We start from the raw sequence: 27,093 nt of genomic DNA, 5'->3' as shown, positions 1-27,093 counted from the left end.
ATAATGGGATCTGCTCATTTTAAGTGGCTTTAGAAATCAAGGGTGTGTTAGTCAGTACGTTATCCTGTTACAAAGCTACACACAGTTATCAAAACAGCACATACAGTGATACGAGGAATCTAATCACCATTGTGGAGAGCTATATGAATCTGCTGTAGATACGGTATTAGTTTTCTTTTACAATCTCTGCTTCTCAATGCATATTTCATTTAAATATATCTTGTTATATATCTATCGTTCAACCTCAGAATTGCTTTATTCCCTATTTTGCACTCCTATTTATCATCTACAGCAGTGGTCCCCAACCTTTTTATAACTGTGGCCTGGTCAATAATGTTCATTATTGATGTATAACTGACGGTGAGCCGTCTGACAAAAAAAAATAAATAAAAAAAAAAGTGCCCTTCTGAATCAAATCAGCAGGATGCCTGACTTTAACTGCAGTTCGGCAGTTTCACTTTAACTCATGAACATTTCATTCATGCCCCTGTGACAAACTGGGGTAACAGACGCAAATAAGGAGTAAGGACTGGTGAGAGTGTTATGGAATTTAATAACGCACGCCGAATGGAAAGAAAAAACGTTCACATTTCGCGATGTGTGTGTGTGTGTGTGTGTGTGTGTGTGTGTGTGTGCGTTCCTTGACCGACAGCCGCATGTGTGGATCTTATTGGAAAACATGGCGGAAAGTCCAACATGACAGTAATAGTTTGAGTGCAGTGTTTACTTCAATAATATAATATAATATAATTATGTCAATAATGTCACTAATATATGCATACTTCACATGTCTTAATTCTATTTCTGTTTAGCTCTGTTATGACTTTAGTCGGATAAGGGTGATCAAAAAGAAAATAAATAAATAAAATATTGCTGTTTCAAGCTTTTGTAGGCCTACAGTTCAAAACTCATGTTTAACTGAATAAACAGTTAGTAAACACAAGTACATATTATTGAACAATTATTTTTCATCACCAATTATAATAGTAGAGCAGTTTCTCAAGCAGTTTGTGTTGCATTTTGGAAACAGGAGATGAGCCCCTAGTCTAATGCGCCACCTGGCTTGAGTAATCCGCTCTCAAAGACTTATTATTTGGGTAGCACACATATTCTGAATGCCTTCGGCAGGATTCAAATGAGCCATTTTAATCTAGATAAATTCAAAGATTAATTTAGTTAAAAAAAAAAAAAATCTATGTCCACCTATAAAGAATATATTTACATGTTTGCACTGAGCAGTGAGATGTACTTAATCTCATCGCACACATATATATTGTACAATGTATATGTGTACAGTGACAATAAAAAGGCATTCTTTTCTAAATAAGATTCAATAGCAGGCGAAAAAAAGAGGAAAGTATGTTAAAAACATTCATAACACATCAAATGAACATGTTACTATGCCATGAGGCCACATGAGAGGTATTGGCAGTGAAGTAACATAAGAGACGCTTTAGGTCACATGACAACATGGTTGTAGTGGGGGAAAAGTATCCCAACACGTCATGTTTTTTTAAATAAAAATATTCTAAAGGAGCTGTTGACCTAGAATTAGAACAGATTTTGGTAAAAACTCAAACAATACAGACATAAAAATATAACAAAAGAAAAACAAAATCTGAAAAAAATGCTGTGTGTAATAACAATGAAATGACACGAGGAGAAAGTATTGAACTACTGAAACTTATTTAATTTTTTATTTAAGTCAAATGCATTGCTCAGGTGTGAGTTTTTCAAAGACTTCAACAGAGTGTAAAAATCTTGATGGTTCTCGTCTATCAAATCTGAGCTTTATTTGATATTTTTTATTGGATTCAAGTCAGGTGATTGGCTGGGCCATTCTACAGCTTGATTTTCTTTCTCTGAAAGTATTTGAGAGTTTTCTTTGCTGTGTTTTTGGATCATTGTCTTGCTGAAATATCCACTCTGGAATTATCTTTATCATGCTGCTAATGTAGATGTTGGACTAAATCAGCTAATATTCATTTACAATGACGAAGGACAGAAAGTTGCTGAAGAACTACTAAGAGATTTCAGCAGCTGTCTGGGCTTTCACTGCCTTTGTATACCTCCCTATCTTCGTGTGTTCAATAATTTTTTCTTGTGTCATTTAATTTTTTTACACAAACTAATTTGTAAACTAATTAATATTGTTTTCTTTGCATATATGAATTTCTTTGATTTTTTAAGTCGGCAGCACCTTTAGAAATATGTTTTCTTAGAAAAATGGTGAAGTGTTAAATACTTCTTTCCCCCACCGTATGTCTGTATTTCATTTAAACTAAGCTCATGCATTGCTTTACATAGATAATGCTTTTAAGTGACTTAAAACCAATCCAAATTACTCAGTTATATGACATAAATTACATTTGTGAAATTCTGATCACAAAGTCTGCAAACATTAAGCAAATTTATAAGATTATCAATGGGCAGCTCTTTGCCATAATAGGAAGCAAAGGAGATCAGACTATCAAAAAAACATACAATAAAACACACCTATAAAAGGCTTCTGCTTTGAGCTGCAGCATGCTAATGTTTTGTGCAGACCTGTACATGTCTATATAAAGCCTGAATTCATACCGGTGAGGATCAGATAACTTATCACACTCGTTATAAAGTGTCCTATGTACAGGTGAGTCAAACAAACACTAAAAACACTGCACACATCATCCTACAATCTGTGCTGTTAGCATTCATGCCAGAGGTTAATGATCAAACTCATGCGCTCACCCGTTATACCTAAAGAGAGCTTGATGCATGACATCATCTTACACATGTTTCACAAACACTGTGCGTGTATGGTAACGTTAGGAGACAGATCCAGACTTCATCCAAAGAAACAGAAATGAAGAGAAAGTCAGGCAGACAAAAAAATAAAAACATTCTACATTTAGTCCATTTTTTCCTCAGGAAACCTGTTTTGAAATAAGTAGTGGTTTACTGATATATTCACAGAGATGAATACTTGCCATATTTTGATTAGAAGAACCGACAGATATGTTTTTCTGTCTAAACTAGATACCAAACAACACATTTTTTCAACCCATCCAACAAGAGTAACTGTGTACACAAGAGGAAGCTGTCTGAAAGGGATGTCGAGGTGCTGATCTAGATTGTATCCGAAAAACATAAAACCAACTCGCTGCAGAATTAAATGTGCACCTCAACTCTTCTGTTTCCACCAAAAAGGTTCACAGGGTCAATTTACATGGCTGGGCTGCAATAGCCAAACCTTTGGTCACTCATGCCAATCCCAAATATCAGTTTCAATGGTGCCAGATGCGATAATCTTGGACTGTGTAACAGATTGTGTAGTTTAAACTGTATCATTCAGAGGTGGGAACCGGTGGATGTGGAACAACTTTAATCATAAAGTAGATACGAAACAAAAGTCTCCATCTGGAGCTCCTCCATGGGACTCGACACATGTAAATCACTCGCGCCAACGGGCTCACACCTCTTCCGTGGCTCTCAGCGGCACCCACACTTGTTTCAGACCTGCAGACCTGACCCCTCAGAAGCATAAACACTACCAAGACGACCAATCACAGAGCTTGTGCTACGCATTGTCAAGAAATGTAGTTAAATTTTTCGAGGGTTATGTGATGTTTCCTATTTCACAGTACACTTTTATTTGTTGTTAAATAAGAGCGGCAATTCCTGAGCTCAAATTATTAGATACAGTTTTTTTAAATGTCTGATGTTAAACCATACTAAACGTTTACTATTTTAGTTCTGTTAGGATTACCTAAATGATTGACTTTTGCTAAATGCCAGAATAATAAGAGATTATTTTTTCCTCTTGGTATTTTTTTTTTGCTTTGTTTTTAAACTGTATAACTTTGGTCAAATGTTTTGGGTATCCTTCCACAAGCTTCTCACAATAGTTTGAAGGAATTTTGGCCCATTCCTCCTGACAGAATTGGTGCAACCGAGTCAGATTGCTCGCACAAGCCTTTTCAACTGCCCACAAATTTTCTATAGGATTGACATCAGGGCTTTGTGATAGCCACTCCAAAACATTCACTCAGTTGTCCTTAAAGCACATTTTAACTAATTTGGCAGTATGCTTAGGGTCATGGTCTGTTCAGAAGACCCATTTGTGGCCAAATTTTAATTTCCTGGCTGATGTCTTAAGATGTTGCTTCAGTATTTTTACATAATGTTCTTTCTTCATGATGCCATCTATGCTGTGAAGTGGACCAGTGCCTCCTGCAGCAAAACAGCCCCACAACATGATGCTGCCGCCCCCATACTTCACAGTTGGCATGGTGTTCCTAGGCTTGTAAGCTTTCCCCTTTGTCCTCAAATGTAACACTGGTCATTATGACCAAACAGGTCAATCTTAGTTCCATCAGACCACAGGACATGTCTCCAAAAATTTGTCTTTTTCCCCATGTAATTTAACAAATTGTATTCTGGCTTTTTTGTTGATTCTATCTTGTTGATTTACCCTGATTGTCACACAAGGTAGCAGTGTGTTTGAGGTTTTCCTTTAATATTATTCTACGGTTGTGCCTCCAATTAACTCAAATATTGTCAATTAGCCAATCAGAAACTTCCAAAACCTCGACAACATCATCTGAGCTTTTTCAGAGCATAATAATCTTATTGTATGTAAACTTGACTTTCAAGATAATGTTTAAAAAAATCTCTCTCTCATTATTCTTCTATTAAGCAGAACTTACCTAAAAGAGAAAAAATTTAGTCACATTAACATCTGCCTTTTAGCATTATATTTTTAATGTGAATTCTTTTACTAGCTATTAAAAAGGCTATTTAGTATAACCATCTGTAATATAAACACCATAAAAATGATTATATGCCTTTTTATACAGCGTAAGTAACCGTCTGGTTTCAACTGTATATAGAAAGGCAAATCTTTTGCTAAAAGATGCCAATACACAATCTTCCTAGGGTGACGTTAATATGCATGTAAACCCTGATTTAATATAATGTAAATTAACTAAAAAAAAGGCTACGAGTGGCGCTCTATGGTGCATCAGATATCCAAAAACATATTGACTCATATTGATATAAACAACATGCTCTAATTTTAAACCTTCTGGTATGCAGTCGGCCCGCCTAAAGCAGGGGTGTCAAAACTTGGTCCTGGAGGGCCAGTGTCCTGGAGAGTTTATCTTCAACCCTAATCAAACCCACCAGAGCCAGTTAATCAAGCTCTTACTAGATATGCTATATTAACTAGAAACTTCCTGGCAGGTGTGTTGAAGCAAGTTAGAGCTAAACTCAGGAGAACACTGTCTCTCCAGAACCGAGTTTAGACACCACTGCTCTAAAGAGATAGTTCAACAAAAATTACTTTTTTTTCCCACACACAAGTGATTACAAACTTTTATAAACTTATTTCTTCTGTTAAACACAAAGCAAGATATTCTGAAGAATGCTCGAAACCCATTGACATCAATAGAAGAATCAAAATATACAATGGAAGTCGAAGGCTGCTGGTTTACACAATTTCTCAAAATCTCAGTTCAACAGAAACTCAAAAATGTTTGGCATGACAGATGGATAACAGATGAACTATCCCTTTAAGGATCTACCATGGTGCAATCATATTTATTATGTGGAGCAAAGAATTTTTGTTTTAAAAAAGCAACACTGTTTATAAATCGGCAAATGACCAATCAGGATTCAAAGCCTTCAATCCCAGTATATGTGCATTAGGTTATGTTCTCACCCAGGTCGTTGTTTTTTGTGATTGCGGCAGCGGCGCGGGATCTGGGACCCTGCTGGGTGAAGTGGTACCCAAACTTCACGATGCTTGTATTCTGTTCCAGCATCTTCGCAATCTCCATCTCAGCCGACGTACCGAGCTGCTGCCGCTGTGAGCAAACATCACACAAAGGGGAATCTGTTAGACATGCTTACATAAGCCAACTCGCAGACATTTCACAGTGAGTGATGCCTGCATTTACTTTCTTGTGTCTAAAAAAAACTGTGCTTTGAACACATTTTAGCACAAACCTAGATTTAAGATGAATTATAGATGGAACATAATTCAATCATTAGGTGCTGATTAGTAGTGTTGACAGAAGTCAACATTTGAAGTGGATCAAAACCCTTTTTGTTGTCCTAAAACTATTGAACATAGGGGTGTCAAAATTAATCGTTTCCTCTGTGCCACGCAATGCAGATGCGAACAATTCGATATCGGTTCATGAGTTATAAGTTCATGAAAGAGTGATTGATTTGAACTTGAAATATTATTATGTTTGTGGGATTTGAATTAGATTAATATTGACTGTTGTATATTTAGAAGTGGTTTATTTGATTTATATCTTTATGGTTGGTTGATGTATCACCCGTTGATTGTTTTTTTTTTTTTGTAAAAGGTAATTAACAGGTATTGTGCCTGGGCCTGTAAATTTAAGTTTGTTTGGTTTATGGATTTACGGATTTACTTACAATATGTTGAAGTTAAAGCTTGTTCTTTTTGTTTTCTTCCTTATTATTATATTGATCTGTTTGACAATTGAATATTGATTTGGTTTTTATTAAACCATGCATCTGTTGAAGCTTAAATTTTCATTTAATTGAATTATTTAAGAAACTGTAGTGGGTTTTTTTTAACCCCTGGCGCCCAACCCACTTTATTAGCCAAATACCGCTACAAGTTATAGATCATAACCGGTTATTACCTACTGACGTTATTTATCTCCTACGAGTGATGTCGTGGGAAAATACTAAGGCAAAGGAGGTGAGGGCGAGTAAGTAAAATGTTTCTACTGCTTATTAAAAAGCAGATAATTGTGCATGATTCACTGCTTGTGAGTTTGCTGGACAGTCTTTCATTGACACTGAAGAAGGTATACAGCACGAGCCGCTATTTCACAACTAAGGAGAAATGCTGTAAAACTCCATCTTTGCCTCTCTTTCACTTGACATTTGACCCGTTGGCATGTTCGTGAGGTAACTTTTCCTCTCCTCTCGGCTGATCTAGACATGAGCGTGCCTGTGGTGCTAGTTTCTCCACTGCATCTATTATGAATTACCTGTCATAACCGTCCATTATGCACATATAGACTGAATCCGCAGCTGTTCTTTCCGTGTGACTCATCGGTGAACAGCGCTTTCATTTCTAAAGCCAATCGCAGCCCTTACTGTTGAGCGGGTGAAGACAATTACCAATCATAGGGGTGTAAAAACTCGCTTGACAGTGCTCAAAAAGCAAGCAGGATAATATTTACACTACTTTATTTGCTATAATCATGCTGTCTTGGAGTTTTATTTAAAACATTCTAAAAGAGTTTTCTCTGAGCAGGTAAAAGTAAAGATAGAGTTCTTATATCTTACTGATTGTGTTAACGGACAAAATTGTATTACAAATAGTATATAAATGTTAATATATTTATAGATTTTAATTTTTAAAAATTATGTTGTGAAGAAAAAATCTAATTATATCAGTGTGGAAATATACATTTCTATCATCTAATTCCAAATGGACAATAATCTACGTATAACTGAAAAGTTATATTCTTGGGTTTTTAATTATATCATTTCATTGACATGCCAGCTAGGAGGGTCATTTAACCTTTGCCTTGCTGACTACAGGCTAAGCCAAAGTAATGCAAATTGTCAGTTTCACAGCATGGGGTGTCTATTGTTTTCTCTTTTCGATCAACTGGTCAGGTGGTTTCTGTCTCCAGAACATGATGAGATCAAGGCCTGAAAGAGCAGTTTACCCTGCCGACCACAACTCTTAATTTGCATGCTTTGTTTAGCCATATCCCCTCCTCCTAAGAACACAAAATAGACATGAAATCTTTGTCTTAATTCAGACTTGTGTGAGACTTGTGAGAGACTTGTGAAAGAACTTGCAGACTGCGGACCTCTAGTAGGCTCTTGCAGACACATGGACATCTTAAAGACGCTATATGACTGCAGATTAACCAACACGTCTCAATAAAGGAATTGTGCTTGTTTCGAGTCTCCTGGACTGGGTTCTCTCTTCTTTTCACTCATTTATTTTTTTTACAACATCAGGAAAGCATCAGCAATAAACCGTGAGACACCAAGATATTGAATTGAACCGAATCGATGGCATATTAATTGTTACCGAACCGTGAGACCAGTGTAGGTTCACACCCCTAATTGAACACACATTCTCTTTTAGAAAATTATATTTTAAAAAAGGCTCTTATTTATAACAATCTGTAATATAAACGCCATAAAACAATGTGATACTTTATAACCTACTTATTATATAGTGATTATTGTGAAATCTATCTTCTAATTGCAGTGTATTTTCTGATTATTAAATACTGATTTGTTAACATGTAGTATGTTTTTGCATAAAATGTAAAAACTTTATGAACCACATATTGCTGCATTATAACTTCTGCATTTCCATCCCCAAATTTAAGGTTACACCTGTAGATCGATTGTTTTGAAACAGAGAATAGAACTGTTACAATGTTGCACTTAGCTCATGGTGCGGTTCGCTTTCACATGCCAAAGTTTCTAAACGGACCAAAATAGCTAAAACAAGTCACATGCGAGTAAACTCTCATCTCAATGAACGAATGACATCCCATCCTACTCATAACTCTGATTCATATAGCCACATATGCCTGTTACATATCCATAATACACTGTGATATGGCCTGGTTCGTTAGTTCAGAAGATCGCATTGCACGACAATCGAAGCGTTTCAGAGTTCGTTTCATTTAAACCAAAACCACCTCATTCAGGTGATCTCAGACCGATTGCCTTGTCGTGGATCCGAGCGCGCTTGTTGGATTCACATATGCACTAAATAGGGAAACAAACCAGGTTCCGAAACAAAAGTCTAGGTGTGAAAGCCTCTAACTATATCGTAAAAATTGGCTTCCTTAAGATTTAAGATATTTACTAAATATTATTAATAAGCTTAAAAATGCTCAAATTTGAAACATTTTAATGTTCTGCGTAAATAAAATAAAAAGAATAGAAAAATAGTAAAATGCACCTTAAAATATAACTTAAATCTTTCGTTTTAGTTCACAAATACTGGTTACTTACAAACAAATACGGTAAATCAGACTTAAAAAAAAAAACAGGGCTGCAACAATTAATTATTTTGATAATCCATTAAACATTAATAATTATAATAAAAATAATTTGACTAATCATCAATTCTTTCTTTATTTTTACCGCAATTCTATTACCAATCCGGACATTTCATGGTTTCAAAGAACTAAAAATAGAAATAAGAGCCATGTTGGTACACTTTTCAACAGCAAATGTTGTCTGAGAAGATACTGATGTCTCACAGTTTCATGTCATGCAAGATAAAATCAATCGAAAACACCCATAAATCAAAAACGACCATTAACAGTTTGTGACAGTCAGTATGTGCTTGTGACCTTACCTGGTTGTCGATCTTGATCTCTGAAAGCGTGTCGTTGTCTCGAAGAGCTTCTACAAGAGCCTGAACTCCTGCACCGGTGATGAAATTAGACTCCAAATTCAAACTCCTTAGCGTCTTATTTTCTCGCAGCATGTCTGAGAACGCCTGCAACGAACACAAAGAAACAAACAAAGCTTTACATGGCATTGAGATGTACTATATGAATGTTTATAGTGCTAAAATTAGCCAACATTGTATGTAAACAATAATGATAAAAAAGACAAACATATTTGTGATCAGGGATTCTGCAGGAACCTGATATAAAGTCTTTTTGAAAGCTTTTTTAAAATATTTAAAATGCATACATGACCTTTTATGAATAACCTTGGACACCACATGTGTTAAGTTTTTACAAGTCTCCAAAATTTTAATTAAACCTTATTTCACGATGACGCAAGAATGAAACTACATTACTCTTGAATTAATTAGAAATGACTCAGGAGCAATACAAGCAGATGCACGCTGTGTCCCACATAATTAAAATCTCTGAATATCACAATAGAAAACTATGTATAAATAAATATAAAACTTATTTTGTTATTTTAAATCTCCATTTCTGCAGCAGTCTCGTTCTAGTAAAATATGATCCTCAGATACACTCACCGGCCACTTTATTAGGTACACCTGTCCAACTGCTTGTTAATGCAAATTTCTAATCAGCCAATAACACGGCAGCAACTCAACACTTGGTGCCACACCTGTCAGCTAAGAACAGAAAACTAAGCCTACAATTCGCACAGTCTCACTAAAATTAGACAATAGAAGATTGGATTTCTGCTGAGACATTTGGATGGTAGGGTCAGAATTTGGCATCAACAACATGAAAGCATGGATCCATCCTGCCTTGTATCAATTGTTGGCGATGGTGGTGTAATAATGTAAATGATATTTTCTTGCCACACTTTGGGCCCATTAGTACCAATTAAACATCCTGTCAACACCACAGCCTACCTGATTATTGTTGCTTAACACAGTGTACGCATCTTCTGATGGCTACTTCCAGCAGGATAACTCGCCATGTGATAAAGCGTGAATCATCTCAGACTAGTTTCTTGATCATGAAAGCAAGTTCACTACACTCAAATGGCCTCCACAGTAACCAGATCTCAATCCAATAGAGCACCTTTGAGATGTGGTGGAACGGGAGATTCGCATCATGGACATCTGCAGCAACTGCGAGATGCTATCATATCAATATGGACCACAATCTCTGAGGAATAATTACAGTATCTTGTTGAATCCATGCTACAAAGGATTAAGGCAGTTCTGAAAGCAAAAGGGGGTCCAACCCTTTACTAGTAAGGTGTACCTATTAAAGTGGCAGGTGAGTGTATATTAAACTGTATTTTAATCTACTAATGAGGAATGCGACTAAATATGCAGTGTTTTAATAACAATTATATTAATCTATCATTAATATATTTGTTTGTTGCAGCCCTATATCCCCACAAAGCTACTTTACTTTTGTGTAAAAAGCTTGTGCCGTGCTGAAAATCCTCCCCAGCAGGCACCCTCAATATAAAGTACTTTACATGAAATGATCAAAACAATCAACTTTATAATTGCATTATTCAAACAACGCGCTTCTTTTCTTTCTATCTTTCTATTCTATAGAGCACAAATCTAGAAGCAGACCCCAAAAAGCACCATATGTCCAGCTTCAACCCAGAACACGATCATCTGCAGTGAATTATGTCCTCACCACAGCAACAGGGTCATTGCTCCTGGTGGCAGCCAGACTGAACTTCTTCACATGAGTGTTCCTCTCCATGGCTTTCGCAAGCTCCTTCAGGGTCGGGATTGGAATGTTCTGGAAGACAAGAGAAGGGGAAACATTAAAAAACAGATTTGTTGTGCATGATTAAACCATGACATGTAAAAAATACTCTATTTTGCCAGTTTAAAAAAGGAGCTTTCATTCTAGGGCTTAACAATACAGTGCATCCAAAAAGTATTCATAGCGCTTCACTTTTTTCAAACCCAAACCCTGAATTCAAACCCAAGCCATTTTTGGGTATCGAGCAGAAGAGTATGCAAAATAACTCCTTGACGTTAGATGGTGCTACACAACTATAAGCTTCTGACACCCGCTCATAACACAGAAGAAGACAGAAAGTTGACACATTCGAACAAGCATGGATGTGTCAGGGTTGGTGAGGGGAAAGGAGCGAGGACTCAAGTGCAGGAAAAGTGGGAATTTATTAAATAATAAAAATAAAATAAAATGCAAAATAAACTACCCCGGGGGGAAAACGTTAACAAAACAAATACATTCACATACAAACAGGACTGGGCAGACTGGCAAGAATGAGGACTGGAAACACAACAGGACTAAACTTCAAACGACGAAATGTGATGACGAACTGGCACAGGACAGCAAATGTGAGGGGCTTATAAACTGTAGAAAATTAACACACAAACAGGTGAACACAATTAACTAATAATGGGTTAACAAGGAGGGTGGGACAAGACAATAGACGGGAGAGCGCATGACACAGAGAGACAACACAAGCCATGCGCTCACATAACAGGACAAGAACATGCAGCCAATAAGAGAACTCATTAACTGCATGTTCATGACAACAAACACAACACTGAAGCACACGACAAAAGCACGTGACCACAATGTAAACACCGAGCCACGTGCTTTGACAAGAGACGCAAGACACGAGCACACGATAGATAAACACATTACCGTGCGCTCACACATAAGCAACGCGCATGCTTCATCTCAGCGCCAACCAACTGAAACCAACTAGACGGAGGCGCCGAGAATAAAGCAGCGCGATGCTGACAGAACAAACACAAACACTAGCACATCAAGCGGCAGCGCACACACTCCGCGTACACCCACGACGGCGCGCGCGCACACAGAGACAGAAACAGGACCAGACATGGGTAGTGTCAGAGCTCTGCCACTAAAACAAGAATTTACAAGACCAGAGTGGCAGAACCCTGACAGGATGGTTCAAGTAGTAGCTCCAGCTCTAGCGATGAAGAAATAATTATTGTTCACCAGTGCTATAAGCAGCTCTACATTCATATCGCCATCTTCAATGTGAACTCGCACTGACAGTTTTGCCCTTGAGTGCCTTCAAGTGCTATTTACTGCAACTTCAGCAACTACGTGCACGTGAACAAAAGTTCCAATCTGATTGGCGAAGATGGTTTTGACACGGCATGTCAAAACAAAAACCGAACATGAGGGGTTTCTTTAAAAATGATGCTTTTACGCCTGCCGTTTTGCGCATTGGTGTGCACGATCACATTGGCTCCCTTTATTTAGTCACGAGACGTTAAACGTCAACAGAAAACACAAGCAAAAAACGTCCTGGTGTGCACAGGCCTTTATTCCAAAATTGATTCAATTAATTAATTTCCTCACAATTCTACACACAATACCCCATAATGACAATGTGAAAAAAATTTTTTTTGCAATTGTTTCAACTTTTTTAAAAATATAAAACCTGAAAAATGTACATAAGTATTCACAGCCTTTTCCAGTGAAGCTCTAAATTGAGGTCAGGTACATTTGTGAGATGTTTCAGCGGCTTAACTGGAGTTCACCTATGGTAAATTCAGTTTATTGGACATGATGTGGAAAGGTATACACCTGTCTATATAAGGTCCCACGGTTGACAGTGCATGTCAAAGCACAAACCAAGCATGAAGACAAAGAAATTGTCTGTAGACCTCTGTCTCAAACATAAAGCTGGGGAAGGTTACAGAAAAAAATTCTGCAGCTCTGAAAGTTTCAATGAGTACAGTGGCCTCCATCATCAATAAGTGGAAGATGTTTGGAACCGCAAGGACTCTTCCTAGAGTTGGCCGGCCATCTAAGCTTAGCTGAGTGATCGGGGGAGAAGGGCCTTAGCCAGGGAGGTGATCAATAACTTGATGGTCACTCTGTCTGAGCTCCAGTGTTCTTCTGTGGATAAAGGAGAACCTTACAGAAGGACAACCATCTGTGCAGCAATCCACCAATCAGGCCTGTATGGTAGAGTGGCCTGACGGAAGCCAGTCCCCGCCTGGAATTTGTCAAAAGGCATCTGAAGGACTCTCAGACTGTAAGAAAAAGAATTCTCTGGTCTGATGAGATGATTGAACTCTTTTGAGTGAATGCCAGGCGTTACGTTCAGAGAAAAACAGGCCCTGCTCATGACCAGGCAAATACCATTCTTACAATGAAGCATGAGGGTGGCAGCATCATGCTGTGGGGATGTTTTTCCAGCCGCAGGAACTGGAAGACTAGTCAGGATAGAGGGAAAGATGAACGCAGCAATGAATGAAATACATCCTGAATGAAAACCTACTTCAGATGGCTCTTGACCTCAAACTGGGGCGACGGTTCACCTTCCAAAATATCAATGGAGTGGCTTCACAACAACTCTGTGAATGTCCTTGAGTGGCCCAGCCAGACCCCAGACCTAAATCCTATTGAACTTCTCTGGAGAGATCTGAAAATGGCTGTACACTGTCCCTTCCCATGCAACTTAATAGAGCTTGAGAGGTACTGCAAAGAGGAATGGGCAAAAATTCCTAAAGACAGGTGTGCCAAGCTTGTGGCATCATATTCAAAAAGACTTGAAGTTGTAATCGCTGCCAAAGTTGCATCAATAAAGTATTGAGCAAAGGTTGTGAATACTTCTGTACATGTGATTTTTCAGGTTTTTTTTGTTTTAAATCGTTTGAGAATCCTAGTGTGTACCTGCAATAGTCATATTGCAGGATTAGATTATTTATTAAAGATTTAAATATCAAGATATTCTTTTTATTTCTACAATGATGAACATGTTATTTTACAATTTCCCCAGAAAAACACAAAGCACAGTTTATTTAATTGTTTTTGCTTGTAATTTAATATAATTTATGCAGGTAAACGCATAGATTTATGCATAGAAAAAGACTTGATCACCTCAGTCAATCTAAATGAATGAAATCTTTCCAAACAATGCAGAAATTATATTCATATCGCAATACATAATCTAAATGAATGAATTTTTTCCAAATAGAGCTATTCAACTCATCTGGTGAAAATATATTTATATCGCAATATATAACAAAATATCGCAATGTCCGATTTTTCCAATATTTTACAGCCCGTCCGGTCTCAGACCCAAATTGATTGTATATCAATTTTGCAGTCAAGATCACTGATTTTAAACTACCACATCTCAAACCTGACGAGTTAATTATAGCAGGACAGTTCAATGAAAGCTTTAGAACTGGCTTATTGAAAAGTCCTCATGGATGTACTGAAACTTATTCGGATTTAACAAATCATCTGAAATGTGGCTGTCTGGGTTACATTTAGCTGATTATCACTGGATCAAATGTAAATCATAAGTTGTGGTCAGTATGAATCATAAAATAAACTGTGACTGGTTGCACCACTAGTGAGTGAAATGTTAAGAATAATTTTAGAATGTCTGTCATTATATGTAATTAGCTGAACATAAACATGAACATAAAACCTGATGATCAAGCTCCCCAGCATTATTTAAAATGGTTCATGTAACCTTTTGCAAAAAAAAAAAAAAAACTTGTCTGCACAAGAGTCACATTTTTCACATTAAGTAATATAAAACTAATAAACATCATATATAATGATAGGATTTCAGTGAAATTAGTATGTTTATGATTTTTAATGTCTCATTAGAACACATTTAGTGGATAAGTCTCATTACCTTGATGTTGTTGAGATTGACTTCAGTCAACGTGGGATCATTGGCCTTTATCCTCTGCAGACTTTCTTCAACGTTTGTAGGGTTTGGAGGTTCATCAAAAACAGGCTTTACCTTTTCTCCTTTAATGACATCTACAAGACAATGATTTATTCTCAAATGAGCTTCCACTGAATAACATGTGCCTTATAGGTCCTGTGAAATGAAAATAAAGGATATCTATTTGCTAGTGAAGGGGTCACCAGTCTCGGTCCTGGAGGGCTGTTGTCCCAGCAGGGTTTAGCTCCAACTTGCCTCAACACACCTGCTTAGATGTTTCAACTATACCTAGTAAGACCTTGATTAGCTTGTTCAGGTGTGTTTGATTAGGGTTGGAGCTAAAATCTGCAGGACACCGACCCTCCAGGAACAAGTTTGGTGACCCCTGAGCTAGTGTTCCAAAATTGCTGTTTAGAAGGTATAAAACCGATATAAATATCTAAAGCTTGCAGTTTGTCACTTCCGCCTAAATGGATCAATGATTTTTTTACTACGTCACCTCATACTCAGTTTCCACTGAGTAGTATGGTACGGTTATACGCTTCTATGGCCGTTACCAATGTCAAAAGGTACCTAAAAGCGAACCGTACCGTACCACTTTTTGGTCAGCCTTTGAAAATGGTACCAAGAGGCCCAAAAAGGTACCATAAGGCGGAGCAAGACACGCAGCTGAACGCTATTGGTTTTACAGAGAAGCGTCAATCGCTTAGAAGTAGGAGAATGAAAACAAAGGATGCACCATTTTTAGAAACACAGCCGAGACATTACACTGTAATGATATATACAGTTAAAGTCAGAATGAATCATTAGCGCCCCTGTTTATTTTTTTCCCCCAATTTCTGTTTAATGGAGGGAAGATTGTTTCAGCACATTTCTTAGCATAATAGTTTTGAAATCCCATTTCTAATAACTGATTTATTTTATCTTTGCCATGATGACAGTAAATAATAATTTAGGGTTAGGGAAGGGTAATTAGGCAAGTTATTCTATAACGATGGTTTGTTCTGTAGACTATCGAAAAAAAAATATATAATAATTTTGTACCAAAAATGTTTTTTAAAAAACTGCTTTTATTCTAGCCAAAATAAAACAAATAAGACTTTTTCCAGAAGAAAAAATATTATCAGACATACTGTGAAAATTTCCTTGCTCTGTTAAACATCATTTGGGAAATATTTAAAATAGAAAAAAAAAAATCAAAAGGGGGCTAATAATTCTGACTTCAACTGTATATATGATAACAAGCCATGGTCGACCCGAGTTCAAACAAACCTTGTCCTCGTCTTGATGAATGGCCACAAAGCCAAGAAGAAAAAAAAATCTAAGGACTAAATATATGCTGTGTGTAGTTTTTCTATAATTGATAACATATCAGAGACTGTAAGGGTCTGTTTGTATTTATATACAGTTAGAGTCAGAATTATTAGCCCCCCTTTGAATTTTTTTTTGTTTTTTAAATATTTCCTAAATGATGTTTACAGAGCAAGGAGATTTCACAGTATTTCTGATAATATTTTTTTCTTCTGCAGAAAGTCTTTTTGTTTTATTTTGGCTAGAATAAAAGCAGTTTACATTAAAAAAAAAAAAAAACACTTTAGGGACAAAATTATTAGCTCCTTTAATCATTTTTTTTCTCGATAAACTACAGAACAAACCATCGTTATACAATAACTTGCCTAATTACCCTAACCTGCCTAGTTAACCTAATAACCCTAGTTAAGCCTTTAAATGTCACTTTAAGCTGTAAAGAAGTGTCTTGAACAATATATAATCAAATATTATTTACTGTCATCATGGCAAAGATAAAATCAATCAGTTATTAGAAATGAGTTATAAAAACTATTATGTTAAGAAACGTGTTGAAAAAAAATCTTCTCTCGGTTAAACAGAAACTGGGGAAAAAATTAAACAGGGGGGCTAATAATTCTGACCAACGGTATGTTGCATTTATAATTTTTTTTTGTATATAATTGTAGATGTCATTGATCTGCAGTTATAATCAAATCATGTTCATAGAAAACTTAGTAATGAACATTTATACACAAGTGTTTATGTGTACAACGCATCCGTTTTGTTAGAAGAGCTTCTCATCTGATATGTGATCGACCTGTACAGCTTTACTGTGACATTTTCTTGAGTAAAAATGACGTCGTCTGAAACTTTCTGTCATACACCACGGCCACTAAAAGGGTACCCTTTTGGCAGTGGAAACGAAAGCCTGATAAAGGTGACCAGTACTGAACCTCTCAGTGGTAACGGCTCACTACTCATCAAAACTTGACCAATCAAATGCTCTTTAGTATATGACATGCCCCATCCCCTTTAAGACGCTTTCTTATTTGTTTTTCATTTAATGCGCTTGATCTCAACCACTCTCATTGGCAGAGCTGTGATAAAAACTAAATGCTATTGGCTGTTTTTTTAAAGGGGAGAAGCTACTCTATATCCAATCCTATTATCATTTTTCAATTGAGATTACGTCAAACATCTAATAAAAAATGCACATTTCAAAGCACTTCACAGACCCTTTAAATGTAAACACATCAATAATAAATTGATACTTTAAGAGAAAATCTAATGTGCATGATATCTATTGAAAAGATGAAATCAACTTACTGTTATAACCGTCTTTACTGCCGTCATAACTCTGCGTGCTTGTCACCAGTGTGTTCACTCCAAGAATAGCTAGAAAACACAACAGTACACATTACAATACAGTCCCAAAAAAAAATACTTCACAAAATGTATTCTTGCTGTTTGTTCAAACTACTAATTTAAAACAAGCTGAATAAACAAATCTTTAGATTTTTGGGTGGAAAAAGTTAAATGCTTTGTTCAATTCACCTAAATTTATAAAACACTTAAGTTAACTTAATCGATTTGTGTTTGGACAATATGAAGGAATGTGGAACCCAGCATTTTTTACAATGTAACGAACCTTGTTTATGAGACTAATTTAAAAGAGAAAAAAAATTGGTCACGATTAAAAAAATACATTAATTAAAATTTCTAACATTGATGGGTATAATTGCACAGTTCTGAGAAAATTAGTTAGAAATGCGACTCACAAAACTTTTTTCATCATAAAGGCAACTTGAAAATTTACAGGCTTTCGCAACTAACTTTCGCAGATTTGTCTGATATCTCTTGCAATTCTAAGAAAAAGTAGAGAATTGTTGAAACTTGTTTCAGAATAGTTGAATAAAAGTGAGTTTTACACACAACTGGCAGTTTTTATTGAGAAAAACAAACTCCCAATTGTAACGAGTAAGAAGTGTGAGTTACAATCCCCATTTTTTTATTTTGCAACAGAGCCGACTGTTTCTGAAAACAAATGTTCTCTGGTTTACTAATCCATATGAAAAGAACGCAATGCAGAATTTTCTATCTGAGCTCATTAATTAGATCCCGCCTTATGGATTTAAACACAAATGGGTTATGGGATTATTATGGGATGTTGATCTCTGCTTGGTCAACTTTTGATGTTCGATGTTCAACTCTATAGTTTAACAAAAGCTTGACATTTTAGTAGTTCGAAATAAAAATAAAATAAAAGTAGAAATAAAATATAGAGAAGTAAGTCTGTAAAATGACAGAAAATGTGCTGGCAGTTTATTACAAGGTTTTTGTAGCATAATATACAACACCAGCTCAGACAACATATTAATTTAACTATTAAAATTGTTCATAAAAGTCTTTAATTATTTTAATTTTTTACTTTTCAAGGTTAAAAGTCATTGGAAGAAAGATCAAGGTCCCATAAAGCAATTCAAATGCATAAACAAATAGGAAAAAATAAAAACATGAGTCACAAAATGTGAAAAACTATTAATTAACAGATATTTTTTTACATTGCTTTGTACCACTTATGTATGGTACTTTGCTAGCATTTTAAATTTTACATTTTTTATTTATTTTTTGGCAAAGCTGACCAAGAAACACATTCAACACATTTTGTTCACACTTAGCTGATGATTGATAATAAAGTGTATTTGGCATGCTGTCCCGTGAGAGAGCCTTGAGCTCCTAAGATCCTCGAGCCTGGGGAGTTTGAGTTCAGGTAGCTCTTGAGAACTACCCTGCTGTGAAAGTGTTAGGAATAGCTGAAATATAGCTGGCAAAGAGTTTGTCTTAAGACGTCACTTTGGAGTACTTATGATGTATGTCTTTGGACGGTGGGAGGAAACCGGGAAACTCTGGGAAAACCCAAACAAGCACAGGGAGAACATGCAAACTCCGCACAGAAACGCAGGCTGGCCTGATGAGGGGTTGAACAAGTGGCGTTCTTGCTGTGAGGCAACAGTGCTAACCACTGGCCCGCCGTGCTGCCCTATCAGGAGAAGGGGAGGAGTAGGGGTGGAAGGGGGGATTCTTCAAGACGAAAATGACTGCAGTGAAAAACTCTGGTTAATTATAGTGAGTCAGCATTCATTGGTGCAATATAGGGAGTTGATGCGGTACCAGCCGTCTTCAATCATAAGCACGTGTTCCTCTCAAAATTAGTTTATAAATAAACTACACAAAGAGAATAAAGTGCATCAAGATCATAATGAACCATGCAGTACGAGAAGACAGCTGGGGACAATCTCTTAAAGCAGCGTGCTGAAAGAAGCTGTTATTCTAGAGCTGTGATGGATGAAATGTGGGCGTTCGAACCCCCAGAGTCAAGGAGTAAAGGCTCTCGCAGAAAGAACCAACAGTACAAAGCTGTCCATTGAGGTTTAGAGCAATGAAACTATGCCTTTGATACTGGTGTTCTCTTAGCTTATGGTTGATCTCCCGTTACATCCCTCTAGTTTTGAGTATTTGTAGCTTTTTTTACCTGCCAGGTCATGCAGTTCTGTGTCAGTAGCGCTGGACAGAGCCTCTTCCAACTCGGGGTCCAAGGTTGTGGCTTCCTCCTGATGAAGCTGGATTGGTTTTTGTTTGGGAATCCATACTTTTCCTGTCAAATGAAAAAAAAAAAGAGAGAGGTGATCAGTAACATAAAACACATAATTTGGTTTAATATGTTTCAAAAAACAAGCAAAAAAAAAAAAAAGTGCTGGGCTAAAACTAATCTTAATAAACCACATCCAAAATAAAAGTGTGTTTTGATATAATATATAAGTGTGTACTATATTTAATATGTCCCTTGGTCCCTCGCTATAACGCAGTTTACCTTTCACTGCCTCGCCGTTTCGCTAATTTTTCTTTATTAATTTAAATATATAAAAATAGTTTTTTTTTTTTTAAATAATCAAATAAATCCATAGATTTGAATGTTTTATGCTAAAACTAATGGATTAAACACGGACGAAATTTCAGTCTAATAATCCAGTTTGATCTATATTCAGCATTTTTTCTAAATAAAAATGTTCTTCACTGTTCAGCCAAATGAAAACAAAGGAAAGTGACCTTCACTCTTGCTGTTTGTTCAAACTACTTATTTACAATGAGTTAAACAACACGATTCACAGGGTTTTTTGAAGACAACTTAAACATTTTATGTTCGATCAACTTAAATTTGTTAAAATGATTAAGTTAACAATCGATTTATGTTGAGACAACATTGAAAGAATTGTGTGGAACCATTAATTTCTTATAATAATAGTTAATACTCAAATAGTTATTAAAGACCACAGCAAAGAGAGGTTTAGTAGTCTAGTCAGACATGATGTCCATCTACGTATATGAAGGGCTGGAGTTTATAAACTGGACATTGATGGCACAGAGCAGGCCCATCATGATTACTGCTCACCGATTGACCTCATCTAGACTCAGACTCTCTTTGACGCCTGTAAAGAGGTCAGGTAATATGACGCTGGTCTTGTGATGAGCTCTTTCTCTCTGGACAGTGAAAAACACATTCTACAGCTTTATTTAGGACATGTGACTGCTGAGACAGAGAGGGAGAGCGATGTTTTGCTAGACTGAAAGATTAAGCTACACTGTTTCTGAATGCACTAATGCAGGCTAAGCAAACAGTGACAGAAAACTCCTTTAATCATTAACTTAAGAAAGCATTTAGGTCTCACCACAACTTTATCATTCATCATTATATTTTACGGGGAAGCCAAAATGCTTTCATACAGGTGATTTGAATGATGCATGAAGGCAATCTCTCTTCAATTGTTATAATTGAAGAGAGATTATCTTATAATTGTTATATAATTGTAGAATTGTTTTGGATTAACCTACAAGTTCAAAAGAAGGTATTAATCCACAGGTCACGAGTATTCCGAAATGTGAATTGTGATCCGTGCGGATCACGGATCACCCGTGATCCGATCGTTACACCCTTATTGAGAGGTGCGTGTCAGCGTCGGCCACGTCAAGGGGTATGAGACCTCACGAAAGGCTGTGGCGGATTATACGTATGCGCTTGTCACAGAAGTATAAATCAACCTTAACTTTAGCACCCATCACTCCCATGAAGAACTGCAAATAAAGTAGACTAAGCTACCATGAAATACACCATTATGCAGTCTCACACTTTTCTATTTTATTTCTGATGTTTAAAGTTTTTACTTTAACCAGTTAAACTCTGCTGCTATTTCGGATTTCCGAAACCTTTTAGGTTCTGTGTGGTCTAGGTTGCTGTAATTCATTTTGGTGGTTCCTGCACATGTCTGTAATCATAGGAAAAAACGATGTCTCTACCATAATCTATGCAAAAGTTATTGTATTCCAACTGATGAGAGGTGCTATACAAGCCAGGGACCGATCCTTGTTTTCATATTTCACTATTCTTTTGTTTGATCAAACTAATTCCCTATGTTCGGACCATGTCAGCAATATAAAAGGATTACTTATGCACATTAGGCTTGGGCGGTATTTCGGTATTATGGTATACCGCGGGATCTAAAAATAGCAACGGTGTCAGTTTCAATACCGTTATACCGTCATAAAATATTAAATATCCTTTATTTAATGCCTACAAAAACGTATGTGTGGTTGTCATCACGGGACAGTGTGGAGGAGAGAGAGAGAGGAAGAGGGAGAGGGAGGGGGAGGGGGAGAGGGAGAGGTGACATGACGTGTCGCGCTTCAAAGTGTCCTGCAGTTTGGCAGTTTCGACTGAACAGAAGGGAGACGTGGTTAATATGAACGAGAGGTCTGCATTAGAGCTGAAGATCTTTGCCCGAACCCGGCGAGACCCGAAAAAATCTAAATCCCTGCATTAAAATCCATCCCTGCAAAGGTGAAACAAATGATGATGAAGTAGTAAAAAACGCGAATTATTACGGCGGTCAAGCCAGTCACTAACTCATAAGGAGCATTTATTCCAGCCGCAGGTATTTCTCGGTCGCTCATACACTGCGTATTACGGTAGAGCCCTAAACCGCAAGCTGACAGGTAAAAAGACGAGGCCTCTCGCTACAGTGAAACTGCCGTCATGGAAAATTAAATGGATGTTCCTGACTGGTAGAAGATGAACAAACAATGCAACCCAAAACTTGCAAAATCAGCCAGATCAGAACTCTGCATCTTGACCTGTAGCAGCAGGAAAGGGTGTTCAGCTGCTGGACCCCGTGAGCGCAGGACTGCGCTAAAGCCTGTGGATTTAAATGTTCCTCCACAAACACACGTAGCCTAATCTTGGTGAGTAAAGGGTTTTTCAATTATAAATAAATATTAATTAAACCATATAATCATAATGTAGACAGAGCATACAGACTAATGGTGGCATTATTCTTTTAATATTCAGCTTCACCGCCGCCTTAATGCCAGATTGTGAAGAGAAGTTGAGAAACAAACCTTGCAGAGCCTTTATCTTAATTTCGTTATTGCCAAAATACCCGTCATCATTTAGAGTTTATTTTAATTTGATTTGTTAAGAAAGATTTTTTTTCATTTGTGTGTTGGCCAATTTAAAGGCTAAGTGCATGTACCTAGACCTATAGAGTGCTGATATGTTATGATGTTACAGAGGACTTTATTTCTTTGTTCCAACTTTCAAGTGGCATATAGCCTAGTCTACGTTTGTTACGAATAAATGATGTTAAAACACATAAATGACTCATTCTTGAAAAAAATGCAATAGAGCTGTGTGCATGAGCACATTTGAATAATGTCGGGCTGTGAACGGGTTCGCGCTGTATAAAGCTGTCAATCCAAATGTACCTGTCGGACTCGGGACCTATCGGGTATAATTTTTATTGCCCGATTACAGCTCTGCATTCCCGCTGCAGTACCGCGGGAGCCGGCCAGATTTCTTATGGTGTAGGAGTACATTTCTGAATAAATCGCGGGATAGATGTGTGTGTGTGTGTGTATGTGTGTGTGTGTGAGAGAGAGAGAGAGAGAGAGAGAGAGAGAGAGAGAGGTGCTGTGCGTCGCTTCTCTCTCTCTCTCTCTCTCTCTCTCTCTCTCTCTCTCTCTCTCTCTCTCTCTCTCTCTCTCTCCTCTCTGACCGCGAGCCTAAGGTCGCATAGAAGGTATTCAGTTTCTGAATGGTTTAGGCTCAAGCCAACAGTTTGGTGACGCTGTCTGAGCCTTACGTCATAATTTTTTTATTACGCCGGTAATACCGGAAACCTGGGTAAAATATGGAGGCGGTTTGACGGTATCAAAATTTGGATACCGCCCAAGCCTAATGCTTATCACCTCTAAAACAGAGGAGAATGGCCCTGAAGCACACAGCATAAGGTAAGAGAGGACAGCTGTCTGTGCTATCTGGGGCTGCTTATTGATCATAAATGTATTGTTTTCACTTCTGCGCCATGGAAACACCGCGATTCATTCGGCAACTGTTTGAAGAGTGAATATAATTCAGTAAAAAGAATGCTAGAACGGTATGAACACCGGCAAGAGCTTTTATTTGAGCTATAACTTGTATACGTGTCATATATGAACCATATGAAAATCATGAAAATAAACCAGTGTTCAAAACCCAGCTCGGGTATCCAAAATACTGTGTATTTAACGTGTAAATAACTTTTGTACAGTAGAATAAAAACCAAAGTGATGCATATGTGCATAAAATATAGATTCTACACTTTCAAACGAAACCACTTAAGGGGGTCTGGTGTAATGCTAGCCTTTTAAATCTAAAAGCAAAAGTCGGTAACATCACGGACCCGGTATAGGCTCTGCAGAGTTTAACTGGTTAAATGAATTGTTGTAATGCTGTAGCTCGCCTTATAGTAGACTGATCTAGTTCATTGCTTTCAAATGTAACTATTTAACAAATACGTTTTTAACTTCCCCCGATGAAGAAAAACACTTCAGTAACTAATACAGCTGGATTGAGTTAAAAACATTATGCCACATTTTATTTATGGGTTCAGTTTCTCTTTAAGACTCTATAAAGAACGTTCCATAATGATTCTAGACGTTCGTGAATGACATAATCTTTCCAGACGTTCAGAAGCTCAGAAACCTCTCATTACACAGAGTCATGATTAAACCTCAGCCCTTACCTAAACCTACATGAAAACTATCTACTCTACCCTCATTTGTGTTTTCTTCCTTTGAGGCCTGTGAGGTTTGGAAACACACCACATTATTCAGAGAGACTTGTGACACATGATTTGCTATTTTTTTCTTCTCCAGTTTCATTCAGGGTTGGGTGATAGTAATACACTCTCACTGCATTGGGTAAAGCGCAAACCATTAAGCCATGGGAGGCCGAATTTAGTACTTTTATTATTGGAACAGGTTGCGGTTCAAAGACCTTTCTCACTGTTGGACACAAGAACAGCCTTTTTGTTTGAGGTGTGGCTGAATTCCAATCATCTTATCAGTGTAAAAAATGAACCAGGAAAAAAGCTATTTGCAGAGCCACTGGTGTGGAAATCAGAGACTGCTGGGTTTTTAAAATGATCATTGTAAAGTGTTCTTATTGTCCAGGATTTGACTGAAGTTAGTCTCAAGTCAGAGTTTAATTCTTTAGGTTAGTTTGATTGGTTCAATGCATTATTTAGCATTTGTCATTTGGAAGACTGAAGGTTTTTTGTTGTGTGTGTGAGCTAAATGAGCTTGCTGTTTGTGAGGACACATAAAAAGTATTTTTTTGGCAAAGAACTAGAAGCGATTATAAAATTTGTAGTCAAAACAGGAGGAGGAATTCCAAACTAATGCCTGTACTGAACTGTTGCGGGTAGCGTAACCATTTTGATAAAAGGTATTACGTTCTTGTGATACCATGACCTGTTTTTGAACATTTTAGCAGTCTTTGATTAACAGCGTGTTGGTATTTTAGACAAACCACCCTAAATTTCATTTGGAAGTGGATTAAGACCCATTCTAAGAGGCTGCTAAAGTGTTGTCTTAGCATAATTTACAACATGGTATAAAAAACAAGTAGGCGTGGGTGATATAAACTTAAAATTATATCACAATATTTTCTGGTATTTATTTCAATACAATATTATTGATGATAAGTCAGAAGTATCCACTGAGAGACACACAAAAAAAAAAAGTTTACCACAAAAAGTCCTTGATCTTTACAGAAAAGGTAATAAATTTTCATATTTTTATTTTTAAAAAGGTATTTAACCTAGCACCCTGATGCCTACTATATTACAGACACAATTTTCAAAATATTTCAATTTGTGCCACTGGATCAATACTGAATGTGTTTCGTTGTTATTATTTAGGGTTAGGGTTAAGAGTAGATTAATATGCTGGTGTTTATCTGCATTTCATTATTGCATTCCTGCATTGGGTTCTCACATAATCTCTGCTACTTCATAGCCATGGTCAACATTTTTTTCTGTCTCGTGCTGAACGCCGTCAACTAAATCGCAACAGACTGGGTCATCAGACCAATCAGCGCAAAATAGCTTCGCGGGTTAGGGAATAAATGAATCGCTGAACGAATCATAAGGGAGTCGCTGGGATAATTAGGTAAAAATAAATGTATATTACAAGACAATGAAAGAGTTTTTTGACCTTGCATGCATATCAGCCTGTTGTTGGAGATCCACAAAACCAAAATATGACCTTTTATAAAGCAAAATAGGAGTTCTTTGAAGTTGAGCTGTGCCTTTACTGAATGGACACTGTGCTACAGATCACACTACTGTGTCTTTCTTTTCTTTTTTATTCTTTTAAAACCCGTTTTAACACATTTTAATGTTTTTATCTGTTTTAATCATTTTTAATCTTTGTTGTTTTTATTTTCTTATACTTATTATTCCTATTTATGTAAAGCACTTTAAATTACCATTGTGTATGAAATGTGCTATATAAATAAACTTGCCTAGTTGAGACCAGCTCATTTTAGCCTGAATTTAGAAACTTTTTTTTTTTTTGTCCAACAACTATTAAGGTTGTAAAGACCTTGTGATTGTAATGAATAGGAGCTAAAGCAGTGCAAACGTATGGTCTTATGCAACAGAAATAAAACTGCACAGAATTAAAACCAGCAGGACTAAATTATGCAGGTTAGATCATCCCTCAACTATTTTTACAAGGACAAATTAAAACATGCTTTATGTTTGAAATGAGCAAATTCTCTCCTGCTGCAGTAATGGAGACTCTGTATTCCTGTAGAGTTTATGATCTCTTAATGTCAACACAATAAAACAGGGTTTGGTTATTATGCAGATCCTGAAATTCGTGTGACATTCTGTATAACATTTGCAGTAGTTTCTCTGTAATAGCCCTAAGTCACATGCTCAAGACTACAGCATCAAGTATAATTTTCCTGTCACTTATTAGGTGTGTCGAATCGAGATCGTGATCTTTTATCGATTAATCATGCAGCCCTAGAAATAGGTGTTAAATAAAATCAGCAAGTTTATATTTGGAGAGTTGTCTTATTTCTGTATATCTTATGAAAAACGGTCCAAACTAAAGAAAATGGGGAACACTGCAGAATGAATTGGTTAAAAAAATGATTTAATAAATGATCGAAGCCTAAAAAACGAAAAACTGTTTATTTCAATAGTATCTTTGACTGTTGTACACCTGTATTATTGTACTTTGATTATTGTATTGACTTGTAATTCTGCTTTTAGATTCTTTTGC

The 27,093-nt window shown here is 36.7% G+C and overlaps 1 protein-coding gene across 4 annotated transcripts in view; it reads right to left on the bottom strand.

The window, feature by feature from the left end:
• Window positions 1-27,093, bottom strand: part of tmod2 (tropomodulin 2) — a 63,470-nt gene that overhangs the window by 7,024 nt on the left and 29,353 nt on the right. For 2 of the 4 annotated variants that reach the window (XR_012393650.1, NM_001004608.1), the window contains 6 exon segments: window positions 19,958-20,080; window positions 17,752-17,820; window positions 15,100-15,230; window positions 11,115-11,222; window positions 9,374-9,517; window positions 5,702-5,846 (listed from right to left, as the gene is read on the bottom strand). Coding sequence is in view for 2 of the 4 variants with exons in the window: in NM_001004608.1 (NP_001004608.1) it covers window positions 5,702-5,846; window positions 9,374-9,517; window positions 11,115-11,222; window positions 15,100-15,230; window positions 17,752-17,820; window positions 19,958-20,080 (720 nt within the window). In the remaining 2 variants the exon portion in view is untranslated. 4 annotated transcript variants of the gene reach the window in all.

The sequence above is a fragment of the Danio rerio genome, chromosome 18 (genome assembly GCF_049306965.1).
Source record: "Danio rerio strain Tuebingen ecotype United States chromosome 18, GRCz12tu, whole genome shotgun sequence".
Lineage (NCBI taxonomy): Eukaryota > Metazoa > Chordata > Actinopteri > Cypriniformes > Danionidae > Danio > Danio rerio.
Note: the sequence above shows the minus strand (reverse complement) of the source record. Positions and strands in the feature narration are given on the sequence as shown.